This window comes from Zychaea mexicana (genome assembly GCF_025766255.1).
Source record: "Zychaea mexicana strain RSA 1403 chromosome Unknown BDB00scaffold_121, whole genome shotgun sequence".
In the NCBI taxonomy this organism is placed as follows: Eukaryota; Fungi; Mucoromycota; class Mucoromycetes; order Mucorales; family Lichtheimiaceae; genus Zychaea; species Zychaea mexicana.
Genome location: NW_026516784.1, coordinates 104129 through 130460, shown reverse-complemented (window position 1 = coordinate 130460; position 26332 = coordinate 104129). Strand labels below are relative to the sequence as shown.

At 43.6% G+C, this 26332-nt stretch overlaps 5 protein-coding genes across 5 annotated transcripts; 3 read left to right on the top strand and 2 right to left on the bottom strand.

Moving 5' to 3' along the window:
- Nucleotides 1–4441: 4441 nt before the first annotated feature.
- BDB00DRAFT_964415 (major facilitator superfamily domain-containing protein) lies at nucleotides 4442–6174 on the bottom strand (the record flags this gene model as incomplete). The annotated part of the gene is made up of 7 exons (XM_053129769.1): nucleotides 5959–6174; nucleotides 5809–5871; nucleotides 5562–5701; nucleotides 5169–5452; nucleotides 4989–5082; nucleotides 4753–4913; nucleotides 4442–4671 (listed from the first exon to the last, which is right to left on the bottom strand). Exons 1-7 carry the CDS (start codon nucleotides 6166–6168, stop codon nucleotides 4442–4444), a joined length of 1182 nt encoding a protein of 393 aa, XP_052974240.1. The 5' UTR covers nucleotides 6169–6174.
- Nucleotides 6175–15991: 9817 nt separating this feature from the next.
- BDB00DRAFT_850903 (uncharacterized protein) lies at nucleotides 15992–16648 on the top strand. The gene is made up of 2 exons (XM_053125472.1): nucleotides 15992–16013; nucleotides 16076–16648. The coding sequence occupies exon 2, from the start codon at nucleotides 16119–16121 to the stop codon at nucleotides 16560–16562; it is 444 nt and encodes a 147-aa protein (XP_052974239.1). The 5' UTR covers nucleotides 15992–16013; nucleotides 16076–16118; the 3' UTR covers nucleotides 16563–16648.
- Nucleotides 16649–20423: 3775 nt separating this feature from the next.
- On the top strand, nucleotides 20424–22099 carry BDB00DRAFT_850895 (uncharacterized protein). The gene is made up of 3 exons (XM_053125471.1): nucleotides 20424–21004; nucleotides 21093–21244; nucleotides 21347–22099. The coding sequence occupies exons 1-3, from the start codon at nucleotides 20811–20813 to the stop codon at nucleotides 21643–21645; spliced, it is 645 nt and encodes a 214-aa protein (XP_052974238.1). The 5' UTR covers nucleotides 20424–20810; the 3' UTR covers nucleotides 21646–22099.
- BDB00DRAFT_773484 (SPX domain-containing protein) lies at nucleotides 21778–24981 on the top strand (the record flags this gene model as incomplete). The annotated part of the gene is made up of 9 exons (XM_053120099.1): nucleotides 21778–21839; nucleotides 21954–22036; nucleotides 22145–22280; nucleotides 22527–23325; nucleotides 23414–23755; nucleotides 23830–24310; nucleotides 24384–24625; nucleotides 24697–24743; nucleotides 24825–24981. 9 exons carry the CDS (start codon nucleotides 21778–21780, stop codon nucleotides 24979–24981), a joined length of 2349 nt encoding a protein of 782 aa, XP_052974237.1.
- Nucleotides 24982–25077: 96 nt separating this feature from the next.
- BDB00DRAFT_84463 (putative ARC18-subunit of the Arp2/3 complex) lies at nucleotides 25078–26277 on the bottom strand. Its single transcript, XM_053125023.1, has 5 exons — nucleotides 26128–26277; nucleotides 26028–26035; nucleotides 25797–25893; nucleotides 25393–25671; nucleotides 25078–25310 (listed from the first exon to the last, which is right to left on the bottom strand). Exons 2-5 carry the CDS (start codon nucleotides 26031–26033, stop codon nucleotides 25174–25176), a joined length of 519 nt encoding a protein of 172 aa, XP_052974236.1. The 5' UTR covers nucleotides 26034–26035; nucleotides 26128–26277; the 3' UTR covers nucleotides 25078–25173.
- Between the last annotated feature and the right edge of the window lie 55 nt (nucleotides 26278–26332).

The window sequence follows — 26332 nt, the reverse complement described above, 5'->3', positions numbered from 1 at the left end:
ATATGTATTATTCTGTATTTTAGAGATGAAGGATCCATGTAGTATTGAAGAGACATCTTACTATGAAAGCTTTATTCATTTACGGCACATTACAACCATATCTTTGGTAGGGTTTTACCTACACTTCTAATATTATACCATAAGCATATATATAGTACTCACATCTTTTGGTCCCTATGGTGTATTGACAGGTACGTGTATCTTTGGTTTTAAGAGGGAATAGAGAGAATTAGTATATTGCCAATCATATTCGACGCTTGCTTACATATCATGTTTTCTATGCTTTACCTAAAACGTCCCTCTTTTCTTAAACACGAACTCCTTTACAACGCATGGCTGAAAGAGCCAACAACATAATACCTTTGACTGATCCTGCCTATATATATATTAGCACATCGTTGAGAATATAGCACGAATGCACTATAGCAAAAAAAAAGCATACCCGTTAAGAACCACAGATACAATATTAGCTGGCCGTCATCGTTCAATGATCGTTCATTCCATCGTGAATTGTAACCATGTGTCGAAATGAAAATGTCCTACGTCAAAATGCACGATGCCTAAGAGCGAGATCTCAAGAGACCGGCGGTTAAGCAAAGCTCCTTCATAGTGTATAGCTTTGAACTTTTTGTCCCCCTTTTCTTCTCTTTAACCCTTGGACCGTCCCCTGCTTCAAATGGCCATTCCATTACTGCATCTTGTGTTGAGATCTTTGCAGTAGAATCGTCAGTGTCTTTGTAAAAGGATCCGTGCTTTGTCCCGCCAGTACTTTGTTGTTGTCTTTTCCCTTCGTCTTTGTTTTTTTTTCAAGTGTCTGCTGTCAAATTGTTCTCCATTCTATTCAATGGCATTTCTAACTTGGCTGCATGCACTTATCTTCAATGACCGTGTATGCCTTTTCTTAGTGATTGTGTATTGATTGTTAATGACCAGTACTTCTTTTTTTTTGCGGTTTGTGAATAAAAGGCGCTGCTCACAGCATTGACGCACACACGCCATGACTCTGAAATTGGAGTTTGAAATTTTCGGTTTGGATAGCCTTTTTTTTCAGTTTGGATAGCCTTTTTTTTCTTGGCTGGCAGTTTGGATAGCCTTTTTTTTCAGTTTGGATAGCCTTTTTTTTTTTTGGCTCGCAGTTTGGATAGCCTTTTTTATTTGGCTGGCAGTTTGGATAGCCTTTTTTATTTGGCTGGCAGTTTGGATAGCCTTTTTTTATTTGGCTCGCAGTTTGGATAGCCTTTTTTTTTTGGCTGGTAGTTTGGATAGCCTTTTTTATTTGGCTGGCAGTTTGGATAGCCTTTTTTTTTTGGCTGGCAGTTTGGATAGCCTTTTTTTTTTTGGCTCGCAGTTTGGATAGCCTTTTTTTTTTTTGGCTGGCAGTTTGGATAGCCTTTTTTGTCTTGGCTGGCAGTTTGGATAGCCTTTTTTTTTTGGCTGGCAGTTTGGATAGCCTTTTTTTTCAGTTTGGATAGCCTTTTTTTTTTTTGGCTCGCAGTTTGGATAGCCTTTTTTTTCAGTTTGGATAGCCTTTTTTTATTTGGCTCGCAGTTTGGATAGCCTTTTTTTTTTGGCTGGCAGTTTGGATAGCCTTTTTTGTCTTGGCTGGCAGTTTGGATAGCCTTTTTTTATTTGGCTCGCAGTTTGGATAGCCTTTTTTTTTTGGCTGGCAGTTTGGATAGCCTTTTTTTTTTGGCTGGCAGTTTGGATAGCCTTTTTTGTCTTGGCTGGCAGTTTGGATAGCCTTTTTTTTTTGGCTGGCAGTTTGGATAGCCTTTTTTTTTTTGGCTGGCAGTTTGGATAGCCTTTTTTTTTTGGCTCGCAGTTTGGATAGCCTTTTTTTTTTGGCTGGCAGTTTGGATAGCCTTTTTTTTCAGTTTGGATAGCCTTTTTTTTCTTGGCTGGCAGTTTGGATAGCCTTTTTTTTCAGTTTGGATAGCCTTTTTTTTCTTGGCTGGCAGTTTGGATAGCCTTTTTTTTTTGGCTCGCAGTTTGGATAGCCTTTTTTTATTTGGCTCGCAGTTTGGATAGCCTTTTTTTTCCTGATTGCACTTACCGTTTTCCCCTAATCGCACATTCGTTTGGGTCATTACATAGATTGTCTGTTTCGACATTTGTCCCAACACTGGTAAGAATGCGAGACGAAACCTTTGAAATGACTTTGCTTCACACTGTTACAGGCTTCTGTAATCCTATTGGACAAAGTGTATTCCTGCAAAAACCTATGACGCTTAACCTTACTTTTTGCCACTGCCCAGAATTGTTCAATTGGATTAAGCTCTGGAGAGTAAGTAGGAAGATACACACATTTATATCCTCGATACTCAATATACTTCTTTATGTTTTCATGTGTGTGAATGGGTTCATTATCCATAACAATATAGTGGCCTTTCATATGTGGATGTTTGTCCATTTCATCGAGTGTAGTTTTTAAGAAACTGATATAGTGACCAGTAACAGTTCCTGAACTTATGTATCCTTCAGCCTTTCTTTTCTTCGCAGGTCTTGGTTTTTTTACGCCGACTGCAATCAAACCTGCAGCGGAGATGGTGCCCAATATAGACGTCGTGTTTGCTCTCGTTGTTGGCCGAGTTACAATAGCACGCGTACCTTTCCTGGACCAAGCTCTTGAGCGTTTCATATTTATATCGAAAGCAGATTCGTCAAGAAACACGCAGTTCGTTAGGAAGTTCATGTCCGTATTTTCCCATTTACAAACCCAATTGTGACGCTCCTCAATCTTTGCTGGACTGTTCCTTTCGACAGAAACAAAATCAGCCTTCTTCAACGAAGGGTTGCATTCGCTTTTCATGAAATTGTAAACAGTGCTACGTGAAACTTTCAGATCATCGAATTGATTCAACAAATGCTCAGTCACTTCAACAATAGAAGCAGAGGGATTAGCATCAATAAAGTTGATTATTACCGTTTTATGCTCTTTGGACAAGATACACTTACGACCAACCTGCTTACAATTATCAAAGATGCCATCAAGACATAAGCTGTACTGCCTTACCCATCTCTGAGCTGTTCGAAGGTGAATGCCCAACTGTTTTGCTGCAGCTGATGCGCTCATACACTTCTCAATCTTCAGATCAAAAAATCGAACATTATCTTGAACGGTATAGCGCACGTAATCTCGTTTTACGTTGGCATCCTTCATACAAATGTCTTCATCTTTTGGCTTTTCTGTCAGCATTGGACAAACCGATGAAAATTCACAAGAGGGGATATTTTTCAAGTACTCGCTATGAGTCGCAATCGCCTCAACGACAAATTCATCCTGATCAACGATATACTCCATTGGTTCAGGACCTCCATTCTCATCAACGACATTTCCATGTCCATCTTCAAATAAAAATATTGCACTCATTTCAATCTTAAACAATTGAAGAAAAAGAAAAAAAAACAGATCCAGTTGATGAAATGGCCTACTTTTATATCTTTCGAGTGTGCCAAGAAATCATCGTGACACGACTTTTATTTTCAAATGTGAGCGACATGGTTTCTAAAAATACGACTTGGTTCCTAAAAGTGCGAAATTGATGTTGATCACACAACGACATCGATTTTAATTGTTTGGCGACATCATTTTTGACCGTGTACGACATTGCCAGTTGGAAGCACTGTATACACCGTACATATGAACTGTTGTCACCATCTACTACAGCTTAGGTGTTTACAGCATGTTTCGGATAGTGCATAGCGGCCATTATTTCCTTTTTTTTCGGATATGTGTTGCTAATGTTCAGTTAAGTGACTCACAAATTTGAATGTCCCTTTAGTTTGAGCACTGTTCCACTATATATAGTCAGTGACGTGATTTAAGTCCCACACTCTGTAAAACTAGGCTTACGCACAGCAATTATAAATTGATCCCAGGTTAAGTAATTCCACGGCGACTGCAACATGTCTTTTGGCCGGTTTTTTACTCTAGTCAATTTATTAAAATACAACCATACAGTTGCACTGCAGTGCACAATCCATAATTTATCTTATTTTTCTTGTCTTGGGTATCAGTCGTCGTAGCATAATTTGTACGCAAGCCCTATGCACATGCGAAAAAAGGGCACCCGACAATTTGCTTCATATGATACTGTAGCGACGTTAACCACAATGTAAATATCTTTAAAAGATATCCGGTATTCGATCCGATTCGCTTGTGCATAACATCATGAACTTGGATCATGAGCAGCTCATGGTTATTGAGTTGAGTAGTAAGATTGGATTTATTTCTATAATACCCAAACGTTTAATTCACACTTACTACACTTTTACTTACCATGCTACTCGCCTGTTCTTGAGAAAGAAGATAAACACGTTCATTAAGAGCGAGCCGATAATTTTCTCTGCATCGTCATCCGACACCTTATGTGTCCCAGTCTTTTATTGCGCGCTTCAAGTAAAACCCGTATATGTGTCTCTTACAAGTGCAATTATCTGATTATTGCATCTTTTTTATTCGGCGATCAAGAACCAACATGATTATTGAACTTAGTATTGGTAGAACACCACTAAACACTTTATGCGGAAGAAATTGCTCGCAATTTAATGCATCATCTACAGCAGAAATCATCGATGGTCCGAGGATGGCCGGACTTGTCAATACCATCAGCATTGATAACCCAGTGGTGAATTTCTGTGGACCAAGGATTTCCAGTAAGGTTGGAGGCACTGGCAGTTGTAGGATTATAAAAATTAAAACTTGTTTAGAGCTGAGCTTGAGGATGACAGCAACTATATTGATCTTCTTACTTAATATGTAATACGTGTCAAAGGAAAACCCAATAATCACTGCCAATGCTATTAGTGCTGGATAAGTGTAGGCGAATATCCAAAGCAGCAGTGAAGAGAGGCCGGTAATTGTACCAAACAGTGCAGCCACTTTTAAATTTCCAAATCGATCCGCAAGCATCCTTTTATATGAGCTCGTATTATGAGTTATTTTTGCAACATCGCCTCTGGAAAGCACCTTTTACATCATAACTTACCCCACCAAAATTCTGCCTACAAAACTTGCAGCACATGCTATTGATATTAAACTTGTTCCTTGAGTGGTACTTAGTCCGATAAATGTAGCGTAAGCTATATACGTGATGTAGAGTTAGTTTATGTCATGTTTTCCATAGGTTGCTACTATGAGCATCACTTGCTTAACAATCCATTCTTACATGGAAGGAAAAAGAATGGTACATTTCTAGACAAAACTTGCAGAAAAGCTGATGCAGTATAAGTTAAAAAGTTGACATCCGTAAAAAGTTCTGACACTGTAGCTCTTGAAAGCGTGTTGTTCAGTTTTTCAGCATCTTCTGCCATATTATTGCCAGGAACAATATCTTCTTTATGTGATGGAGTCACTTCATCGAAAGGCTTCTTCTTATTTTCTTTCTCTTTGACAAGTGTACATGCGAGCAGGTTAGCTCCAAGGTATACAAAACCCAGTATGCGAAACGTCCTATTTACAGCGAGATGGAGAAAAACGAAAAGTGTTTGCGTGAATACCGTATTCGGCTAATGAAATAGTGCTCTATACGCATTTACTCAATCGCTTGAGAAAGACATACCAAGAAGCACCAAGCGCAGTGTTAGATGTATGCATGGCATAAGGTATAATTAAGCCGGCTAATCCTATGCCACTGTTGGCAATACCCATGGCTGTACTTCGTCTTCGTACGAACCATTGCGGTATGACTGTCGTAATGGCCTAAAATATAAACGCAAGATGATGTTAAAAGCAGCGCATAGCAGTAGCCACACATAATAAGAGCAGCAACAACGCAGGAATTCAAAGTACTGTTACATCACGCGTACCAAGTAAATTGTAGATATGCCGGCCCCGTAGCAAACGCCCTGCGAAAGATACAGGTGCCACACCTATAATATACAACAATACTGTACACATTAACAACTGCAAGTGAATGATCAGCCTTAAAGCACCAGTAGTTTTTCTGTTCTCCATACCGTGGTGGCAAATCCGGAGGCTATTAAGCCGCCACTGACCATGAGGGTGCCTATCAATAGCGATATCCGTACACCAAGTCGTTCAAGAATAATTTGCACCAGGGGGGTCATGATTTCTGATACGAAATAGGAGATAGTGCCTACGAAGCTGACGAGTGTTTGCGCCCGTTTTGTATTGTTAAACATGTGCAGCACCAGGTAATCCTGCATGACACCTGTTTATGACATAAAGCAATGAAAATGAAATATAGTAATGTAGCGATAAAATCAGTTGTTGTTTGATACCTCATTATCGTGATTGTGTCAATTGCTGTGCAAGCCATAACACTTACCCCTAGATAAGTGTAAAAGCTCGAATATCAGTAAATTCTGTTTTCTTCTAAAGAGGGAAAGGGCGAGAAGGAGGTTTCGACATAGATGCAGTAAAGAGCTATTCATTTACCAACTTTGCATAGTGCTGAATGCAGTAATTGCCGAAAGAGATGCGCCAAAGATGACTATCCATCGGTATCCGCTATCGGCATCATTACTTTTTGCGAGATGATGCTCACCCACCATAGTGGTTCCTCTTTCACCGAAAGTTTCTTCAATTGCCTTTGTGTCGTCTTCGCCCAATAAAACTAGATCCTCAGCGCTGTCGTTTGCTTTGATCTTAAATGCGTGTGGCGCTTGTGCTTTATTACCTTGAGTATATTCCTTTCCGGGTTCATCTGTTTTTGTAATCGCAGGGAGTGAAAAAGATGATGTGCCAATGGTAGCGCGAGTGTTGCTATGCTTTGATGGGTCGTATGGTGGCATGGTAGCAGTATGTAGCTGTGATAGAAAGGATGCCCCCTCAGCACGGGTACTCAAGAAAGAGAAGACCAGATAATAGTTTGATTATAGTTACATGTTTATAAAAAAGGTCTGATTTCTGACAAAGTGAGTTTGTAAATAAAGCGTGTCTTGTAGAATAAAGTAGAGCCAATTGAAACCATAAGAATACCTTTTGCTTAAATAGTCTCTTTCAAGGATTGCTTTTTTAACGATGAAATTACGGATGGTGGAAAAAGCTCAGAATAAGTATCGAGATCCTGGTTTATGCATAAGGCATATAACCTCCTTTGCCTCAACTGAAATTTGATTTTTTTTAGAGGTAGCAGCAGAAAGGGACAAAACGGGATGGTGCTGATTGACTTTTGCCTTATTCCAGCTGTTAGGCTAACAAATGCATGAGGGTGGTGGCTGCGTGGTTCGACGTATACACGTTGGCGTTCAAACGCACCTTTTATTGACCATTTACGGCGATAGTGAATACAAATAATTAAAGATACTTAAGAAGCGTCCCATATTATCTCCAGATTACATAGTATATGTGCAAATTCCCCCACCATTTTCCCCTCAAACAGAAATAGAAAATAATGAGTAAGGTTTTAGTACTGCAACAACACTCCCACATCCATTTTTGTACGCATGACGATTATAAGTTAACTAGCGGTTCATCTAGCTAACTTGACGTGGTTGGACAGTCACAGTAGTAACATAATAGCTCGATTCTCGCATTGTATAGCTACAAGCAGGAGGAGAATTGCATAATAACAATAAGTATTATGAAAGAGCAGAATATATATACTCCAGCCGCTGGCTTAATGTAGAACACCGTCGGATTGAGCATTTCGCTGCTGCATACGTCTCGTCGGTCTGTGCATAATTTTCAGGAGTGAAGCAAATTAAATATTACATCAACATCCACCTGCCTCGCTTCGCTCGGCTGAATGAGCCCTTCGCTGCGCTCCGGTTCATTCAACGGATTGGATGTTTCCTGGTGGTTCCCCCCAGACCCCCAAGGTGGGGGGTTCCCCCCCACACCCCCTTCTAAACCCTAACCAAAGCTCGCTTCGCGAGCTTACTTACTGCTTCGCCTACCTCTAAGCCCTAAACACGTTCGCTGCGCTCACTGTTAACACTAAACCCTAATATACAATCTATCAATTTAAAGTGTATTTTTTGAGAAAAATGGGACATCTGCAGTCCAGGAATTATGCGCCCAACGGTCTACCAAGGCTTCTTGTCATTGGAATGGCATGGCACCTGGGTATGCGTTTCTCCAAATTCGATTTTTTTCAACCTATAACACACCTAAAACAACAATTTTTCCTATTCTTCGCGTACCTTAAACGTCCACCATCGCTTCTTATTCGTAACGTTTTTACTTCGTGCTGGAACAGAATGTAACATATTACATGATATGGCGTGCACAGGTCAATGTTATGCCATATTGTGGGAATCCGATCCAGCATATAGCGTCGCCAATATGGAGAAATAGGCATGCATTTTTTAAGTGTCTGGAGGTAAAGATGAGAGATGGTGTGTTTCGGTAAAGGCATTAAGGTGCGTGAGCGAGTTACTCGTTAGTGACTTAGGAAAATGAAAAAAGAAGGTTGCGTCACGTGAATACTTATCTCGTATGGCATCATGGCAGAGTAAGAAACGTGAAAAGAAATTTTGTGTTGTATGTTATGTAAAAAGGAAATCTATGGCAAGAGATAGAGAAAAAGGTAAAAATATTGGAAAGGAAAAACGAATTTAAGCAGGAGGAGTAGTGGATGTAGTAATAGTAGTTGGTGATGTGATGGTTGTGGCAGCAGCTGTGGCTGATTGGGTGGGTTCTGTTGTTGTTGTTTGTGGACCTGGTGGATGTAGTAGTACTTCAGTGTAAACGGTAATTTCTGTAGATGGATTAATGCTGTTTGCTGATGCTGACATATCGACTGCAATGCGTAGAGTATTTGGATTGGTTGCGCGCGAAAGAGCAACATACAACTGACCATGAGCAAAGACACTTTCTTGAAGAAAGACACCCACATAAGTGAGTGTTTGCCCCTGCGCCTTGTGGATAGTCATGGCAAAAGCTGGACGAACGGGAAATTGTCTTCGACAGAGTATGAATGGGTAGTCGCCCTCAGTTATGCACATATTGATCCGCGGGAGATAATGCTCCTCCCTTTCATGGCCTTCGTCGATCCTTTTTACTGCAATACACCAATCCAAAAGTCGCGTTACGAACAGCTTGGTACCGTTGCATAATCCTGCATCTGGATTGAGATTGCGTAATAACACCACTGGCATGCCAACCTTGAGTTGCAGCAGGTGAGGAGGAACTCCACTGGCTGCCAAACTTTGTAAAAATTCGATGGGATAATTTGCTGCTGCTGCTTCTGGATCATCAGCGTCAATGATTCGATCATTGGAGCTGTATTCGCGTGCGCCACCAGGAAAAACAGAGAAGGCAGCGTCATTGATGGCATCGACATTTACGTTTTTTGCAGCCAAAATGGCTCAGCTGGCGAATTCGTGCGGTTGTGGATCGGGATTTCAGATAGTAGGGTAAATAGTATCAATCAATGCCATGGTATTGCTTGTGTCAATGCACCATTTCCGCGGAATTTCAAAATTGCTGGCATAAGGCGATCGTCCATCGCCAATTGCCAGAAGGGTATCAGCAAACGTTGCAGCACCTGAATCGTAATTTCGCACGCGCATGTTTTCTGTCAAATGCAGCACTTCGACATCAGACCAAAAAGAAGCTGAGCTCACGCATTCTGCAACAATTTCTGATCGGGTTCCTTTTTTCACGACAGGAAGCACTTGACGAAAGTCACCACCAAGAACGACAACTTTTCCACCGAAAGGGACATGCTGTAAACGTGAATCGACGGCACCTATGATATCTTTGAGGGATCTATCGACTGCCTCAAAATTATGTTTGCTGCACATAACAGCCTCATCCCAAATAATGAGAGAAGCTCTCTCGATGAGATGGGCGTGCGGTCCACCAAGACGCAAATTGCAGCTGGTTGTTTCATCAGCATTCAAAGGAATTTTGAAGCGACTGTGAGCAGTTCGGCCTCCTGGAAGCAAAATTGCAGCAATGCCAAATGAGGCGACTGGTAATGCAATCTGGTCTTGAGAGCGCACGTGACTCAAAAGGGTCTTGAAAAGCTGCGACTTGAAAACTCGTGATCGACAGTCGTTGTTAGGCGTGTCTATGGCAGCAGAGATGGTATCGTAGGCGTGGCGTTGACCTTCGTTTTAAAGTAGGGACCAAAGATTGTAGCAATCGGCGCTGCTCTTCTGTGCTGTACTCACGGCGTTCGACTATTTCTAGCGCTTCTAAGGGTGACAGACGATCCAACTCGATGACAAAGCTTTGTGGCATATAAGGAAATTCCGCGAGATGGTGGCCTGTTACTTGCAGTCGTAGTTCAATATCGCCAAGGGTGCGCTGATATATCTGTTCATACTGATCAGGCAGAAGTTCGACCTCGTTAGCTAAAGAATGCATTCTGCGAAACTCGAAAAAGTAATTGTCAACCATTCTCTCACGGTGAGTATTCCATAAGGAAAGTGGATCGGCAGGAGAACAACTTGTAAGGATATATACGAAGAGTGCACGGATCGCAGCTGCTGATGGAGCTGTAGCAGAAGCTTCTACTAGACAGCTATCCCATTCCCTAACGGATTCTAGAAGACCGCAAGCAAGAACAGCTTCTTGGAAAGTAGCATGTACAGTGCCATTATATGTCCGCAGCTGCTCAAAGCTGCTTGGTCCAGGGGCACAGAGAAGGAGAAAACGAAGAGCGTAAAGAGGCATATTTGTCAAAGGAGCAGCAAAAATGCGAGATACGACGTTTTGCACAGGAGGGTTGGTGCGAGGTCTCCATCGATGGCGGCGAGTGTCCCACGTATAGTGGCAAGGTATCTGTGTGTATCGGAATTGACTTGCAGTGGGATTATAATCTACTGGGAAACGTGGGTCGTTGAGACGGAAGAAGGCAAGAAGTTTTGTCCCCGATGCAGCGGCGTTGCGTGCAGCCTCGAGCTCCTGTGGTGTCATATCGCCTCGAAATGTCACTAACTGCTCATCCGGCAAATGCAAATCCAATCGAGAAACAGTGGGATGGTGCATATGCACTCTGTACTCGAAGGTTCTCCAAACTGCCTCGGATGGTCCAATATAACGTGCATTTTGGTATTGCACAACCTCATCAATGACCTCAGTTCCATCAGCTGCAGCAGCTGATGTACGGACAGTCTCTAACTGTGCTCTATCCGATCCTTTCGTGATGTACTTGCATAGATACTTGATGGCGCGAGCAGAGGTATATATTTCCACGTTAATATGAGCGTCGTACTTGTGGCTGAGGTATGGATTATATGGCACAACATGGCGGTTATCAGCACGAAATCGACTGCGGGCAAAGATATGGTGACGATTGTTTCTTCTTCTCCGATACAATGGATACCCATCACGATTCATGCGAGTCTCTTCATTCCACGGCTTGGGATACCCTTGGGAGCAACGACCATCCTTCATACATACTGCACCTCTGTTCTCCTCTCCACACGGACCGTGTATCATGCACGAAGTTACAGTACAATAGAGTGGAGGCTGGGTCACGGGATTCGGCAACTCAGCAGAAACAAATCTGTCATACTCCGTTGTATTTCGTGGGCGGTCTTGCTCGTTCAAAATGACCAAAATGTGCACATGGGGAAGTCCTCGTTTCTGAAATTCGACGGTAGCCATGTAGCCCTCTACTCTTCCAAAGCAAGATGAGCTTTTGATGTGCTGCAGCAACTCGTCAAGTTTCATGTGGAAAACACGCGAGCAAATGTCAGGACGATCGTATGCTTTTTGTCCAGGAGAAAGTTCAGCTGTAAATTCAGGTCAATTAGAGTTGCATGTAAAGGTAATGAATAACGTCGGATTTCCTCGTTGTCGAATAATTGCTAATCCGTCTTGCAGCATTTGTTTCATATAACGTGGGCCGCCAGTGAAAGAGGATGGTAATATGATTGAACGGCCAACCTGACGTGGATCGACACCGTCGTCCAGACCGCTGTACAGCTCAGAACGCAAGTCATCCTGGTGAGTCGTGATGAAAAGCAACCGAGAACTTTCAATGCGTGCATAATTATCGACGACAAATTGTTGGAGTAAGCGACCAAAGTGGTGGTGGAATGTCTGTTCTTCGCCATCACGTATCATCAGCATATATGCACAGAAATCCAGCAAAGTAACAGAAGCTGTGCCATTATCTGTCGCCATGGATCTTAAGCCAAGATACCATCCGTCGTCACCGAAAGGAAACATAAGGACGTAGTGGAGGGGCATGTAGGATGGATGGAGGGAACTGATTTGGCGAAGACCCTCAGTACGATCATGGATGACTATATCGTGTGGTGCTGCTACACCGTCAACCATGGTTCCTACAACCATTGCTGCAATCTGGATACGTTTGCTGATCGTAACGTCGTCCCAACTCGCGTGCACCACGTATAACGACACTAACAGTACCAATTGGCCGATCTCTATGTTGCTCAGCAGCAGACATCAAAGTACGGGTGAAAGGATTATTCTCCTCCATAACAGTCTGGAGCATCTGAACTGTCTCTTGGTTCAAGCCAGTGAAGAGAGATTCTCTTCTTGCCAGTTGCTCCTGTGTATCCGCAAAGTAAATTTGGGAAAAGTTGGCTTGAGCTTGTTCTCCTGCTCGTAACGATCCCAGACAATGGTACATCGTGCCGTTGATGCGAAATGTTGGGACGCCATTGGTGTTATTTGCCAAAACAGGATCAAAGTTTGCACGAATAGACGCAAACGCAAACATATTGTTGTACGCTCTGATATTTGTATGGAAGTCCACACTCACATCATCTGATGGATCGTGGTTGGTCAAGAGCGCAAGAAGCGGAGCAGGAGGAGCACGTGGAGTGGGAAGGCGGATCCGTCCATGGGAGCAGCATAGGCCAAAGCGAGGATTGGACACTGAGGATAACTTCACTCGTTCATCGATCCACATTCGAGCATGGCAAAAGGAGCATGTGGTATCCATGCGTGGTAGAATATGACGACGGAAAGAGTCTCCAGGAGCATAGCTGATGTTTGGACCAAAAATATTTTCTGGAACAAAGGGAACAGTGCAGGCTACCTGATACTGAGCACCGTGTTCGGATGCAAAGTTGTTACGGTTGAAAGGACAGTCGCGATGAGTTGAACGCAGATGACCCGGTGCTCCACAGGTCGAACAAACTCGCAAGGTATCATCAGGAACTGTAGCAGTGAGTGCAGCGGCAGTTTCGACATCATCATTGCCTTCAGCTACTTAATTGTATTCTCATCAGATTCATATGATCCGAATTTTTTCTTTGCAAATTTTTGCAAAAAAAGAATCGTAAAGAACTGCATACCTTGTCTAGTGAGCAAGGTGTCGGCCTCATTATCAACCACTACTGGATTTTCTATAATGATTTGGAAGGATTCATTTCTCTCAGTCGCTGCAGCCTGGCCTGGAGTGGGCGTGTTCTGGATAATGATATTAGGGACACCCTGTTTATAAGACGAAGTAAATAATTGCTCTCATACTTTCAACGACTTTCATGTTTTCATAACGTACAGAATCAGATCCAATTCTACGACGAACATTGCGTACGGACATCCATGGAAACTAACACGTTGGTGATCGGTCGCGCCACAACGGCATGTAGGAACAATGTCTTGTGATGGCTTTAACACGAAGTGAGATTAAAAAGTGCGAATCAGTAGCTTCTTAAAACAAAGTAGGCTTGCCCCCAGGGATCTTTATAGTGAGATGAAAACGGATCATTATCGAGACCCGTAGTTCCTGCCCATGCTTAAGAATGACGTCTGCTACTTTCCTTTCTGGTACTCTATGACAACCGATAGTTTGCGGTTTAACTATCATGCTTGGATTGGTGATTTTGCATGTCGAGTGACCTTCTCGCTGATATCGTCCCTTTCTGTTTTAGGACAAATTATTATGTCGATAACTGTTGCTTAAAAGTCCATTACATACTAACAAAGTGGGTGATGGTACATATATATGACGGCAATTAGTCTCATTTACACTGTTACTCATGTCCTCAAACCATTAAACGGTCAGCTAATGGGGAAAGCATCTCGTAAATTCCAGCTTTTACGGACGTGGTTGTCGTACAGCAAGACTCCATTTGTAACCAGCTGATACTAAACACCGGGTATTTCAAACACGTTAAAGACACTCTTCTACACTTGAGTGCTCAAAGTGTACGTAGCATCTTTTTATAGACAGACAAAAGTGATTTCTGGTCTGATATCTGAATAAAGCACAACGGGAAGAAATAGCTACAAGTCGTAGTAGTCTGACCACTTGTAACGCCTGGTTCATTGGAGAGAATGGATGGGTAATAGTCAACAGCAACCGACGGACGCACCATTGCAACTTCTGGAACAGTGTCAGCCAGTGGAGTATATTAATATGCATTTACAAAAGCTCAAAATCGTTAGTATAAGATTGTCATCTGATCTTATTAATTCTTTTTGCAACCGACATTAAAGATTGCCGTCTGCGTGGTATTGAAATGTTATCATGAACTTGCATCTCTAAGTCAAAGTGCCCTCTCTTTTCTGTAATACCGCAGTGGCATGAAAAGTGCCGGCGTACAAACACTACCGTATCTGAGAGATTCCTGCTACACAGTGAGCATCTCACCATTGTTTGTTCAGAAACGAGCTAGCGATAGCTCCTTGTGTTCCACAGATCATCACTGCATATGCATGCAGCTTGAGCTTCTGATTAACGAAGAAAGGCGGATGTAGTATTATCCAAAATTTATACAATAGAGTAATGTTCGGTGGTTGGTGGTTCATAAAACATGTAGTAAATTTTATAAGACAGTAGTACCAAGAGAAGGATTATATGTAGGGTTTGAGAGTAAGACTAGTAAGCAGTATAAGATGAAGGTAGTAAAAAAGGATATGATTGTATAAAAGGAATGTATTAAAACTAAAAGAAGGGGTGATTCAGCTCCATCTACCACTCCCACTCCTTTGGGTATCCATTACATCTATAGATCTCCGTGTAGGGTGCTCTATAGCGGTGGTTGAACCATTCATGTTCTTCATGGTCATGGTATAGTTTTTCTGCTTGTCCACGATAGAAGAGGATGATGTAGACGATGGAATCATCCATGAACGAGGCCTCTTTTTGACGTATTCCATGCTATGTCGCTCAGATTGTGGATCGGGATAACGATGCATGGATTTGGTCGTCAACTCCGACGAAGACATGACGGGTTGTGCATAGTAGGCACGAGGTGGTGGAGCAGTAGGATGGATAAAAGAGGGTGCCCCGCCTCCGACAGCGACAGGCATAGGAGGAACAGCGGGGGAGACAATCGGAGGCGGTGCCGCACCAGTAGCAACGGCAGCACTGGAAGATGGAGGGATGTACGCGGACGGATAGTAATGGTGTGGCGGAGGGCAAGGTGGGTGCTGCTGCTGCTGATGAGGGTGATGAAGGTGATGATGGAGGTGGTTGTGATGATGTTGCTGGTGGTGGTGGTGGTGGTGGTTGTTGTGATGATGATCCAGCGGCGGTATTCTCCGATCGAGTATGGATGACGCTGATGGTGACCGTGCGCGGCTTTGTGGGGAAGGGTTGTGTTGTTGTTGTTGTTGTTGTTGCTGCTGCTGCTGTGGGTGACACTGCTGCTCATTCATGCTGATCCTACGCAGCGACCGTTGCAGATCCGCTAAGCTCATGTTTTCGTCTTCGTCATCATCAAATTTTGTAACATGCCAGAAAAGAGCCGGGCTGCTACTACGCTTTGAATAGTCAATATGCTGCTGTAGAGCATGCGCACTCTCGGCTTTGGCAAGTGTCTGGAGCGGTGAGATTCCGTGTATTTGGTCGTCGGCGATAGTAGAGGCACGATGGCTTATTGATTTCCTTGGTGTCTGCATTGATGTCGATGTTGCTGCTGCTGCTGTTGCTGCTGGTTGGTTCTCTTCTTCGACCACTCGGATGTTTCGTCCACGAATCGACGAGTGATACCGGACAGATCTGTCGACTACGGCTTGGTCACCGTCCCCATCCAAAACAGTTCTAGCGTCTTGAAAAAAGTCAATGTCAGGTGCTACACTTTTGTCAGCAAGGGACAAATCAAAATGAGACTTTTCTGCGTTTTTTCTTTCTTTGCTACCTTGCGCTCCTCCAGTGTTTGCTGCTGCGGTAACGGTGTTGTTATTATTGGAAATCCAGTTTTTGACTTCATCTGACCGCTTCTTCTTCAGGGAGGTGCTTGGTCGGTCTGCCAAGGGTAGCTCCTGCGGCAGGATGGCGGCTGACGATGCATCGGCTGGTGCAATGCTATTGGATTTTGTCGTGGCTGCATCGTTGCCACGTTTGGTTGCACTAGCAACCGATCGTATTGATCGTTTGGATGACTTGCGTCGTGGAATGGCCGCTTTTCGTGCGGCGGTGGATTTCTCACGCAAGCTTATGCTTGTGAGTCCGCTGATTGAGCTCATGTTTTCGTCGTCAGGAATGGGTTCGATCGGCGGCGGTGATGTATCGTATGCTGCTAGCTCAGCGAGGGACTCCCGCCATTGGTCAATCCATTGCACCTTTTCCACGGACAGCATGGGCGCTTTGTATCTGCTGTCGTACGGTGATGGCCTGGGTGTTGCCTGCTGTGGAGGAGGTGGAGGGACAAGGTTCCGCATCGTCATAGAACTGCTTGCGTCTACTACGGGTCGATGCATTGCCTCGGGTGGATAGTCAAAGATTTGTTTACTACTGGGACGATACGAGGAGGTGGTAGGCTGCTGCTGCTGCTGCTGTTGCTGTTGCTGGTTTGCAATTTGATTCCGTATGGTTTGTGCAAATTTCCACATTTTCGTGAGAACAAAGAGCCAGCGTTCCAGATCTTTGTGTTTCTGGGCCTTCATGACATAGCACTGACCATCGAAGGTGCGCACGCAGAAGCATTTTGATTTCGGGCTTGTGGACGTAGAAAAGGGGGATCTTTTTTTGGGTTGCTGCTTCAGTACGGAAATAGCGGAAATGTTGGATATGTCGACTGTCCATTTGGGTAACTGGTAGTAGCTGGCCATGACGACGGTTTGTTGCTGTTGTTGGATCTGCTGCTGTTGTTGCTGTTGCTGCTGCTGCTGCTGCTGTAGTAGCAACATTTGCTCGTCTGTTGTTGCTTTGTCGATGTTTTGAAGATCAGGCATGCTGCTGGCCAATGAGACTAAGCGCAGCGTTTTGTCCTTGGGCGTGGCCAGCAAGGGAGACGTGTGCGATGTGTTGAACGAGGGCGACGAGTTGAGGTTGCTGTTGTTCAGCTGATGATGTGAAGATGGCGACGACATCAATAAGTTGTCCTGGCTGGCTACGGCATCGACAGGCGTGTCTGGCGGAAGCTTGATTTTGCGCGTCGACAGACAAGTGAAGGATGTGCCATCAAAACGAAACAGACGCCACTGCCACCGGCTCTTCTTTTCTGGATGTTGCAAGTAAAGGTGGCCCTCGAATATGGGTGCCGTGGCGGGCACTTCCTCAGTGCCTTTTAGAACTCCTCGATCGGGCGCATCTCGTAGTTGATGATGAGGCATTAGCAATGGCGGCGAGCGGTAGTCGCAGCTGCGAGTTGTGCGAACGAAGAAAAAGTGGGAAAAAGGAAACAAGGGAAAGGGAAGAAGAGAAAGCGGTTGAAAAGGAGCTGGGATGGTGGGGGGGGGAGTGGAAGTGGGAGAGAGGAGTTTTTCCACAATCAAGCCTTGGAGCTTCCTTGTGGTTACTCTTTCCACTCAGCAGGCATTACCAAACTCGGCTCATACACAGGTTTTTGTCGGGCCCCTATAAACCTTTGTTCGTCCTTGTTCTACCTGGGTAACAAGTCTATTCTTGTTGTGTGCAGTGTGTGTGTGTGTGCTGGTAATGTTGGTATTGGTGCTGTGCTATCGGCACGGCTGATCTGTTTCCTAATCCTTTCTTTCTTTCTTTTCTTTCGTTTACGTGTCCTCTTTATTCTTGTGCTCCTTCGTCCTCACAGCCTGGCTCGCCCTGCGCCACCGCTATTCGCAACATCTGCTGATGGATGTAAACAATCATATACTTGTTTTCGCTTTATTGGCATACAGATTATGCAGAGTGCGGGTGGTATGCAGCAGCCGACCTCTCATTGGACAGCGCTCGGGAGGTTGGAAGAAAAAAGCGGAGACCCGGGGGTTGGAGATGATACTGTTGACTATGGGGCATCCATGAGGGCAACTGAGGATGACAAGAATGTCTAGCATTACTCAAGCGTGTACATTGGCATAGTATATGCGGAAGCACATAGCAGAAGCGGGTAATTGGATGTGTCACGAAGACCAGCACCCGTTTTTCTATTCTTCGACTGTGAGAATCACACCACATGGTAAATCAGCGAAATCCAACACATGTTCCTCGGAAAAGAAGGGAAGGACAAAGTGATCGGTCTGTGAAACGATGCACAAAGTGTTTATAAAAATAGAGTGCGCTTGTAATGCCTGTGTGTGCTGTGCTGTGCTGTGCTGTGCTGTGATGTGTGAGTATGCTTAAGATTATTAAGTAAGTTCGGTTATACCGAAAGATGCAAATTGAAATAAAAATTTAGGAGTATACTCAAGGCATTTAAAAACAACCAAGCGCCTGCTGCCTTGTACTTTTTGATGGATAGGGGAAGAGTAAGAAGTTAAAAGGACTTGTTCTTCTATATTGTGTCGACCCCTAACATTTTGTGCTTTCTCTCTTCTATTCGTGCATCATGCACTACTCTGCTGCCGGTACCTGTACTTCCTCCTTGCCGGAAGGAAGTAAGAAGGCGGGCCATGCACAAAGTATTTGACAAAAGCAAAAAAGTCAACCTTATGTGTTTTCTCGTAGAGTGCATTTTCGTATGTAGATAGTGATGATATTACTAGTTAATAGTGCATATCTATTAAGGTTTTACGCCCTACAAAGATCAACAATGTTGTCGATCATCATGTCAAACAGTGATGCCTCAGACTGATCTTCTAAAGTGTACATAGCGTCACTGTCTGTGCTGAAGCTGCTACTGTGTCTTCATCAGTAGATGAAACTTTGTACAGCATCGTAGTCTGCAGCACCATCGCCATCGTAATATATGTTGAGCAACTTTTTGCAAATCTCATGCATATCATTAAAATCTCATAAGCATACGCGTACTATCATTAAGTGATCGCTTGACGATTTGCTGCTGAGCCCAAATAGAAAAATAAACTTTCTACTTAAAACACCTGAAAAGATCAGCATCTATTGTTTATTAGGAAAGTATATTCTTCTTTTCCTCATTTGTCTATGTTGTCAACAATCACAAGTGAGCATTCTTGCTGGAGGAGTTCCGTTCTCATGACTTTGTAAGCTGTTGCTAAGGTTTCTGTTGGTGTTGCGCCATACTTGACCCAAAACTTGTACATGTATTTCGCTCATGGATTCACTTCTTTCTTCGTTTGCTGTACATGGTGATCACCACTCAATTCCCATGTTGTATTACAATCAACCCGAATTTGATACAAAAGAGTGATGGTGTTGGAAGTATTTGCCAAGATGGAGATCAAACGCCCCTCTTTTGTTTGTATCACTACTATTATAATTACGAAAAATATATAGGCCTCTCGATCCAGACACGCTAGTAGCATGGTACATATCGTATTATTATATATATTTTAGTCCTTACCGTAGAATGGACTATATTCGCTACAATGATCAACCCAATGTCCTTCTGTAGCAGCAGTATCGGTTCAACGGTCAAAAAAGATGCCACTAAGTAGACTACAAAAGCCATAAAGTCAGTGCATATATATCCAGTTACTGGTATTATTGAATTCCAGATGAGCTTTCAATATTTTTAAAGTTAACAATGTCTCCAAAGTCCTTTCATATAGTGTGGCGCATGCATTTTATGCTTGTTATTGGAACGCGAACGCGTATTTTTAACACTACTATACTAACTGATGATAACTGCCAAATTAGATTTTCGTGTCAGACATACAGTATTGCGTTGATACTCCAAGCTGGGTGTAACATGCTTCAGCCCGTGCCATCTCGTGAAGTAATAACAAGACAATGCTATTTGCTATTGTCACTGCTTTTCTTTATTAGGCGACTCCTTTGAGAGTGCGGGTGTCATTGATAGGTTGAGTAATGTAAGAGAAAACGCCAGTGGGTACGAAGCTAGAAGTTCCAGGATGACGGCCTGATGCACCAATAACGCGGAACCAGCCACGGTACTTAGGAGGGGTATTATAACAAGCTTGGGCTTGGAAAATATTGAGTTTCTATTGTTTCTTTGCATACAGTCGCAGTGACAGATATGGATGCCAAACAGATGTTTACGAACCAGAATGCATAAAGACATAATTTTAACGGAGGTGAGAACCTGATTATTAGCACTATTGTCAGCCACATAGACGCTCCTGCTGGTATGTAGTATTTTAAGGCTGGTTCAAGACTTACATGATTTGGTCTTGTCGTACGAACCATCCCATTGACGTATATTGTTTGCTCTTGAACCTTGGCGTACATTTGGCGGAGCAGAAAGCCTTTTTGTACAACGCTCACATGCAGCATGTTTTTGTTCCTCCACTCTTCTTTTTCTAAGTTTTTTTTTTTTTTTCTGGACGAGTGTATCTTTTCCTTTATTTCTTCTATACGGTTCCCCCCGATCTAGTAACAACGTAAAGGAGGAAACGGCAGAAGCATGACGTATTCGAACGCAGTTTTGAACGAAGCTAATCGGGATGCTCATCTTCAAGATCCACGAACCCATGTAGTCAGCGCCATTGGTGCTGTTGGTACGGGAAAGTCCAGCTTACTGAACGCCATGGCAGGCGAGCGTATCTTTCGCACAGGTGAAGCTTATGTAAGCAGCGGTATATGATGACAAAGGATCCTCGCTCACTTAGTGTGCGTGCCAACGAAAAGAGCAGCCTACAGGACCCATAACACAGATGTATTGTTCATCACTAGGCAACTACCATGGAGATCGATAGCGTAGTGAGACCTTGGCAATACGCGCCGGTAACCAAATACGTCCATATGATTGATACCCCTGGTCTCTGTGATACTTCTGCACGAGATCGACAAAATGTACAGGAAATGGTCCGGTATTTCAAAAGCCTTGCATTTGGCGTCAGCTCATTCTTTTTAGTATTTGATATCAAGGACATCCGGTAAGTGATTTGTTCACTTTCGTTTCGTGGAAGCTTTTGTCAGAAGGTTGAGCCACGTATTGTTAACTAAGTTTTAAGGAAAAACTAGATTGGACGCATATACCCAAGACATGCTTAGCTTGTTCCAGCAACTGCTAGGCAAGGATTTCTGGAACTTTGTGGTAGTAGTCTTCACGCATGTTGACGAAGAGGTGCGAGACGAGCTGGATGATGCCATTGAGGCGGTTTTAGATCCAACAGGTAACTGCAAATGACTGAAGAACTATCGATATTAGACCAGGGAAGGATGGTGGAAGATGTAAAGGCGACTGATAATGTGTCCATCATGATGGTTATTATTAGACGGTTTTGTGGCCGAGATCTCTCGCATTTTCAAGCTATCGCCCAAGACATTCGTGCCCAACATAATTTTTGCCACAACACAGAATGTGCGCATGAGCACCTATGGTCAGCGACAGATCAGAGAACTGTACAACTCGGTTGTTCGGTGTGAGGCACGTAACGATCAGCGACGGTTTAACTGCACCTGGCTACGACAGATCTTGACACATCAGACTGAGGAGGAAAAGAACGACTTTATTGTGGGCAGTATCATGGGTGCTTGGTCATCCGTGACGTCCAATGTTTGCCGATTACAATAGTGTGGGGGGAGGGGTTTCTGCTTGATCCAAAATAAGTAATAATAATATTTCAACAAACACAAGGAAAATTTCCACATTTCGTTCTTTTTGTTTTTCGTGTGCATTGTGAACCCTCCACCTCCCTGTCACCTAATGAAGTTCGCCCACACGCTTATCTTGAATGCTGTTCCGGATTGGGTTGATCAATATGTTGAGTAAGTCTTGTGCGTGTATAATCAGATGGAAAAGCCGAAACGTGTGAAGTGACACAACAAACAATTATTTGATGATGTTTTCTGTTTGTTATCGAACTGAATTATCATTCTCAGCTATGATCATTTGAAGAAACTGGCATATCGGATCGAGCGGATCAATGTACAGCAAATGCTGGATCGACGGCCGAGTATGGCACGTACCCTTGAGGAAGGCGGTATCGAGAAATCCGTAACAGTACCGTCACAGCACGACATTCGACCGTCATCCAGGCGCACATCAACTGCACCGACCATCAACCCTGAAGAGCTACACGAAAACGACGACGACCAGCGGTTTATTGCAGAGTGCAACAAACAGCTTGACAAGGTCTGCAAGTTTTATTCGAGTAAAGAGGTCGAAGTCTTTAACGATGCAAAGACGCTTCGATCCCAGTTTGATGAGTTTGGCGTGCCGCTTCCAGACGAGACCCTAGTGCAGTCGTTGACCTGGGGCGCTGATTCTGCACATAAACTCGAAAAGCTCGATTCGCTTTTGGCTGGATACCAACTCACCGCCGCCGAGACGACGAACCATGATGGTGATGAAACAGATATTCGTAGCGAATTGCCTAACATGGCGACTACGGGGACGAGTTCTGCCGCACATACACCATCGCGACGACGTTTATCAACACCCAATCTGTCAAGACACCACACTACAAGCGAAACCCCTACAGTGAGCCGGGTGCCATCCAGCAACAGTAACTACGAGAATGCAAACAACGGCCTGGCTCGATGGAAGACAGTGGCTGGCCCGCCGTCCTTAAGCAGTCGAGACAATAATCCAAACCGATTCCGTGGTCTGCAGTTCTTGCGGCGTCCAAACTCAAACTTGGCGCTCAACCGACGCGTAACTGAAGTGCAAGAGTTCAATCGTTACTACAATTTTCGTGCACGGTGTTCCTCAATCTATATCTTGCTATCTGAGCTCAAGTCCTATATCAATTTAAATCATGAGGCGTTTCAGAAAATTACCAAAAAGTGGGACAAGATCACGGGCTCCAACCTTCGCACGACGTACTGCAAGGAAATAGTAGACGTTGCCCATCCGTTTCAACAAAGCCGCTTGCAGGAGATCGATACAGCGATGAAGCTGATAGAGCAGATGTACGCTGCAGTGTTTACGGAAGGCGACATAACAAGTGCAATAGGCGAGCTTAAACTGCACATGCGTGATCACATTCACTACGAGCGCAACACTGTGTGGAAGGATATGGTTGGCAAGGAACGCGAAACCTTCGATGCCCATGCTGTGCAGTACAAACCCGGATTCAACATTCCCATTATCAAGGTCTTTTGTAGTCGAATGACGGTACGACGTATATGCACTCTCTTGCTCAGTGTTGTCATGTATGCCTGCCTGATGAGCTTCGACACATTGGAGAGCGAGGCCGCCAGCAAATGTCTTGCGCTTTTAATATTTGTCGCTATGCTTTGGGCGTTCGAGGTTAGACTTTATGAAGCTTTTTTGTCAACAAAAAACGCATATGTAGTCTACATCTCATTAACATATGTGAATGTATGATTTATTCTAGACGCTTCCACTGTTTGCAACAGCATACTTGATCCCCTTACTTATCGTGCCTATGGACATAATTCACCAAGAGGATGGAAACGGTCTAATGAGTGCAAAAGATGCTGCGAAAGCCGTTTTTGCTAGCATGTTTAACGGAACAATTGCTGTGCTTCTCGGAGGGTTCGCCATCGCTGCAGCGCTTAGCAGGCATGGTATCACTAAGGCCTTTGCCGCGGTAGTATTGAGCAAAGCCGGGACGAAGCCACATTGGGTTATTCTAGTGAACATGTATCTCGCCGCGTTTTTATGCATGTGGATCAGTAACGTAGCAACACCTGTACTCTGCTTTTCTCTGGTGCAGGTAATGAAATTATCTGCTTTTTTGCTTTCATTATCACTAATGCTCCGTCGATCGTAAACATATCTATTTATCAGCCTATATTACGAACGTTACCACCCAATTCTAAAGTGGGGCCATGCTTGATTATGGGAATTGCACTGGCATCCTGCATTGGTGGCCTTTCATCACCCATATCATCACCGCAAAATATCATCGCCATCCAGCTTCTGGACCCTAATCCCGGTTGGGGTATCTGGTTTGCCGCCTCAATACCCCTCACTATCATATGTATACTAACCACATGGGGCATGCTGCTATTATATTTCCGTCCAACGCGATCCACGCCACGGATTAATGCTATCAAAAACCAAGGATACGCGCGACCAAGTTATTCTCAGGTCTGGGTGGTCCTTGTCTGTCTTGTAACGATTGGCCTGTGGTGTGGCGAAACAGCAATGCAAGATTTTTGGGGCGATAACGGAGTCATTGCACTGATACCCTTTGTTCTACTCTTTGGAACTAATATGCTAAACAAGACGGATTTAAACAACTTCTTGTGGAGTGTGGTGACGCTAGGTAATAATAGTTTTTAGAATTGAAGCCTGGTATCCACAGCATAAGCGAAATGTTAAATTACTCTTCTATATAGCACAAGGCGGTATGGCGCTAGGATTTGCGGTCGATAGCTCTGGATTGTTGGATATCATTGGTCATCGAATAGCAAACGGTGTACAAGAGATGCCTGTACTAGCTATTCTTTTCATTTTCGGCATACTGGTATTGGTGTTTGCAACCTTTGTCAGTCATACCGTCGCTGCACTTATCATTTTGCCTATCGTTAAGCAAGTTGGTCAGCATTTGCCGGCACCTCATCCAAACCTTTTAGTAATGGTAAGCAAGAGCAATATAGTACTATCTGAAGGGTGTCTTTGAGAACTAAATCTGGGTGGCTATGTAAATAGGGTACTGGTCTGACGGCATCTGTCGCCATGGGTTTGCCAGTTTCTGGGTAAGTACTATAGCGAATGAAAATAATCACATATGCGACAGACATTTGTCAGGTGAACTGAACACTTGTTGTACGATATAGTTTTCCAAATATGAATGCCATTATGCAAGAAGATAGTACTGGTAAACCCTACCTCCACATGAAAGACTTTGTACTTTGCGGATTACCCTCTTCCATCATAGCAGCTCTCATTACGATTCTTTTGGGTTACGGTATTCTCGGTGGTGTAGGATACTGACTTTTTCACTGTGTATTCCATAATCATTTCCTCTCTCGCCTCCGCATCTATTCTCCACGATCTTGTAATATTTACCAATCACGCCCCTTTTACTTCACATACTACTTCAATACACGTGATTATTTCTTTCGCTTGATGTGTAATATATTAATAATACTCATCATTACCCATCATCGTCAAAAAAATTGTTGTCTAAAGGCTCAAGTTCATGAACTTTCTCTTTGAGAAACACATCCACCACTTGCTTGGCTTCCCATCCACAAAAATCGTCTCCACCAGTCGAGAAGCAAGCTCTTGACGCAGTTGCTGTACATATTGCCGCATTTGATCTGTCCGGCATATACATATATGAATATCAGTTTGATTGAACATAAATACACAGCAACAGAGAAGAGGGGAAAGTAACTTTACCGGTCTGGTATCTGTCTGAAGGGGCAGCATACATGGCGTTCAATGGAAAGTTGGGATCACCGGGAATAGCAAAGTTCGAGACGGCCAACGTGCTCAACTGCTTGAACGCGTCGCCTTGGGGTGTGTTCTTGTTGATTTTGCTGAGACACTCAGAAATGTAAAGGATCAGATAGATGAGGACGCGGTCTGCATTGCCTTTGATTTCAAAGTTTCGGAACAAGCAGTTGGCGCGGAAGAGGGTGATAGCTTCATCGACAACATCTTCAGCGTTAGGATCCGCTATTTGATGTCGATAGTAAATATGTGAAAAGTGTGCATGCATATGGTGAGTACTTAACAATTATCCCTTTGTATTCTCTCCCTTCCTCCCTCTCTCTCTTTCTTGGCTATTCATATTTTCATACCTATAGGTGCGTTGCCGCGGTATTTAGTTTTTACTGGCAAAAGAAACATATTGCCAACTGACTGATAGTCGCCATCGTTGAACTGAGAATGGTATGCCTACAGAATGAAGCAAGGGTTGGGGTTTTTTTGTCGTTCGTGCGCAAAGAACGGGGACGACGTGTTGAGTTATATGTATATTGGAAAGTTTCAGTGAAGCGCGCGAATAAAGAGTATCTATATAGCATGCTTACTGGCATTACTATTAAGAAGCACACAGAAAGTTTAAATGAATGTTAGCTTTTTTGAAATTGTAAATAAAAAGCTAAAGATGAGGTTATCGTGTAAACGTACCGAGAAGAAATGAATGGTAATGATGAACCACACGAAAAGAAAAGCTGCAGGCTGGACTTCAAGACGGTCTACATGAGCTACACAGACACACACCCAAATGCAATTTTGTACTCAGCAACCGAAGCTAAACCAGCTCGCTGATGATGTTCATGCCAAGCTTTCATCTTCTTCTACTTTATCTTACTTAACGTATCTAAATTGCATA

What these genes read in the sequence shown, in the direction of transcription:
- BDB00DRAFT_850903 (XM_053125472.1), top strand. Translation starts at nt 16,119, where the DNA reads ATGGCGGCTGACGATGCATCGGCTGGTGCAATGCTATTGGATTTTGTC.
- BDB00DRAFT_850895 (XM_053125471.1), top strand. Translation starts at nt 20,811, where the DNA reads ATGGAGATCGATAGCGTAGTGAGACCTTGGCAATACGCGCCGGTAACC. An exon ending in TTTGATATCAAGGACATCCG is followed by an intron (nt 21,005 to 21,092) that starts GTAAGTGATTTG and finishes AGGAAAAACTAG; the next exon opens with ATTGGACGCATATACCCAAG. An exon ending in GGCGGTTTTAGATCCAACAG is followed by an intron (nt 21,245 to 21,346) that starts GTAACTGCAAAT and finishes GGTTATTATTAG; the next exon opens with ACGGTTTTGTGGCCGAGATC.
- BDB00DRAFT_84463 (XM_053125023.1), bottom strand. An exon ending in CCGCGGCAACGCACCTATAG is followed by an intron (nt 25,672 to 25,796) that starts GTATGAAAATAT and finishes GACATCAAATAG; the next exon opens with CGGATCCTAACGCTGAAGAT. An exon ending in TTCAGACAGATACCAGACCG is followed by an intron (nt 25,311 to 25,392) that starts GTAAAGTTACTT and finishes TATGCCGGACAG; the next exon opens with ATCAAATGCGGCAATATGTA.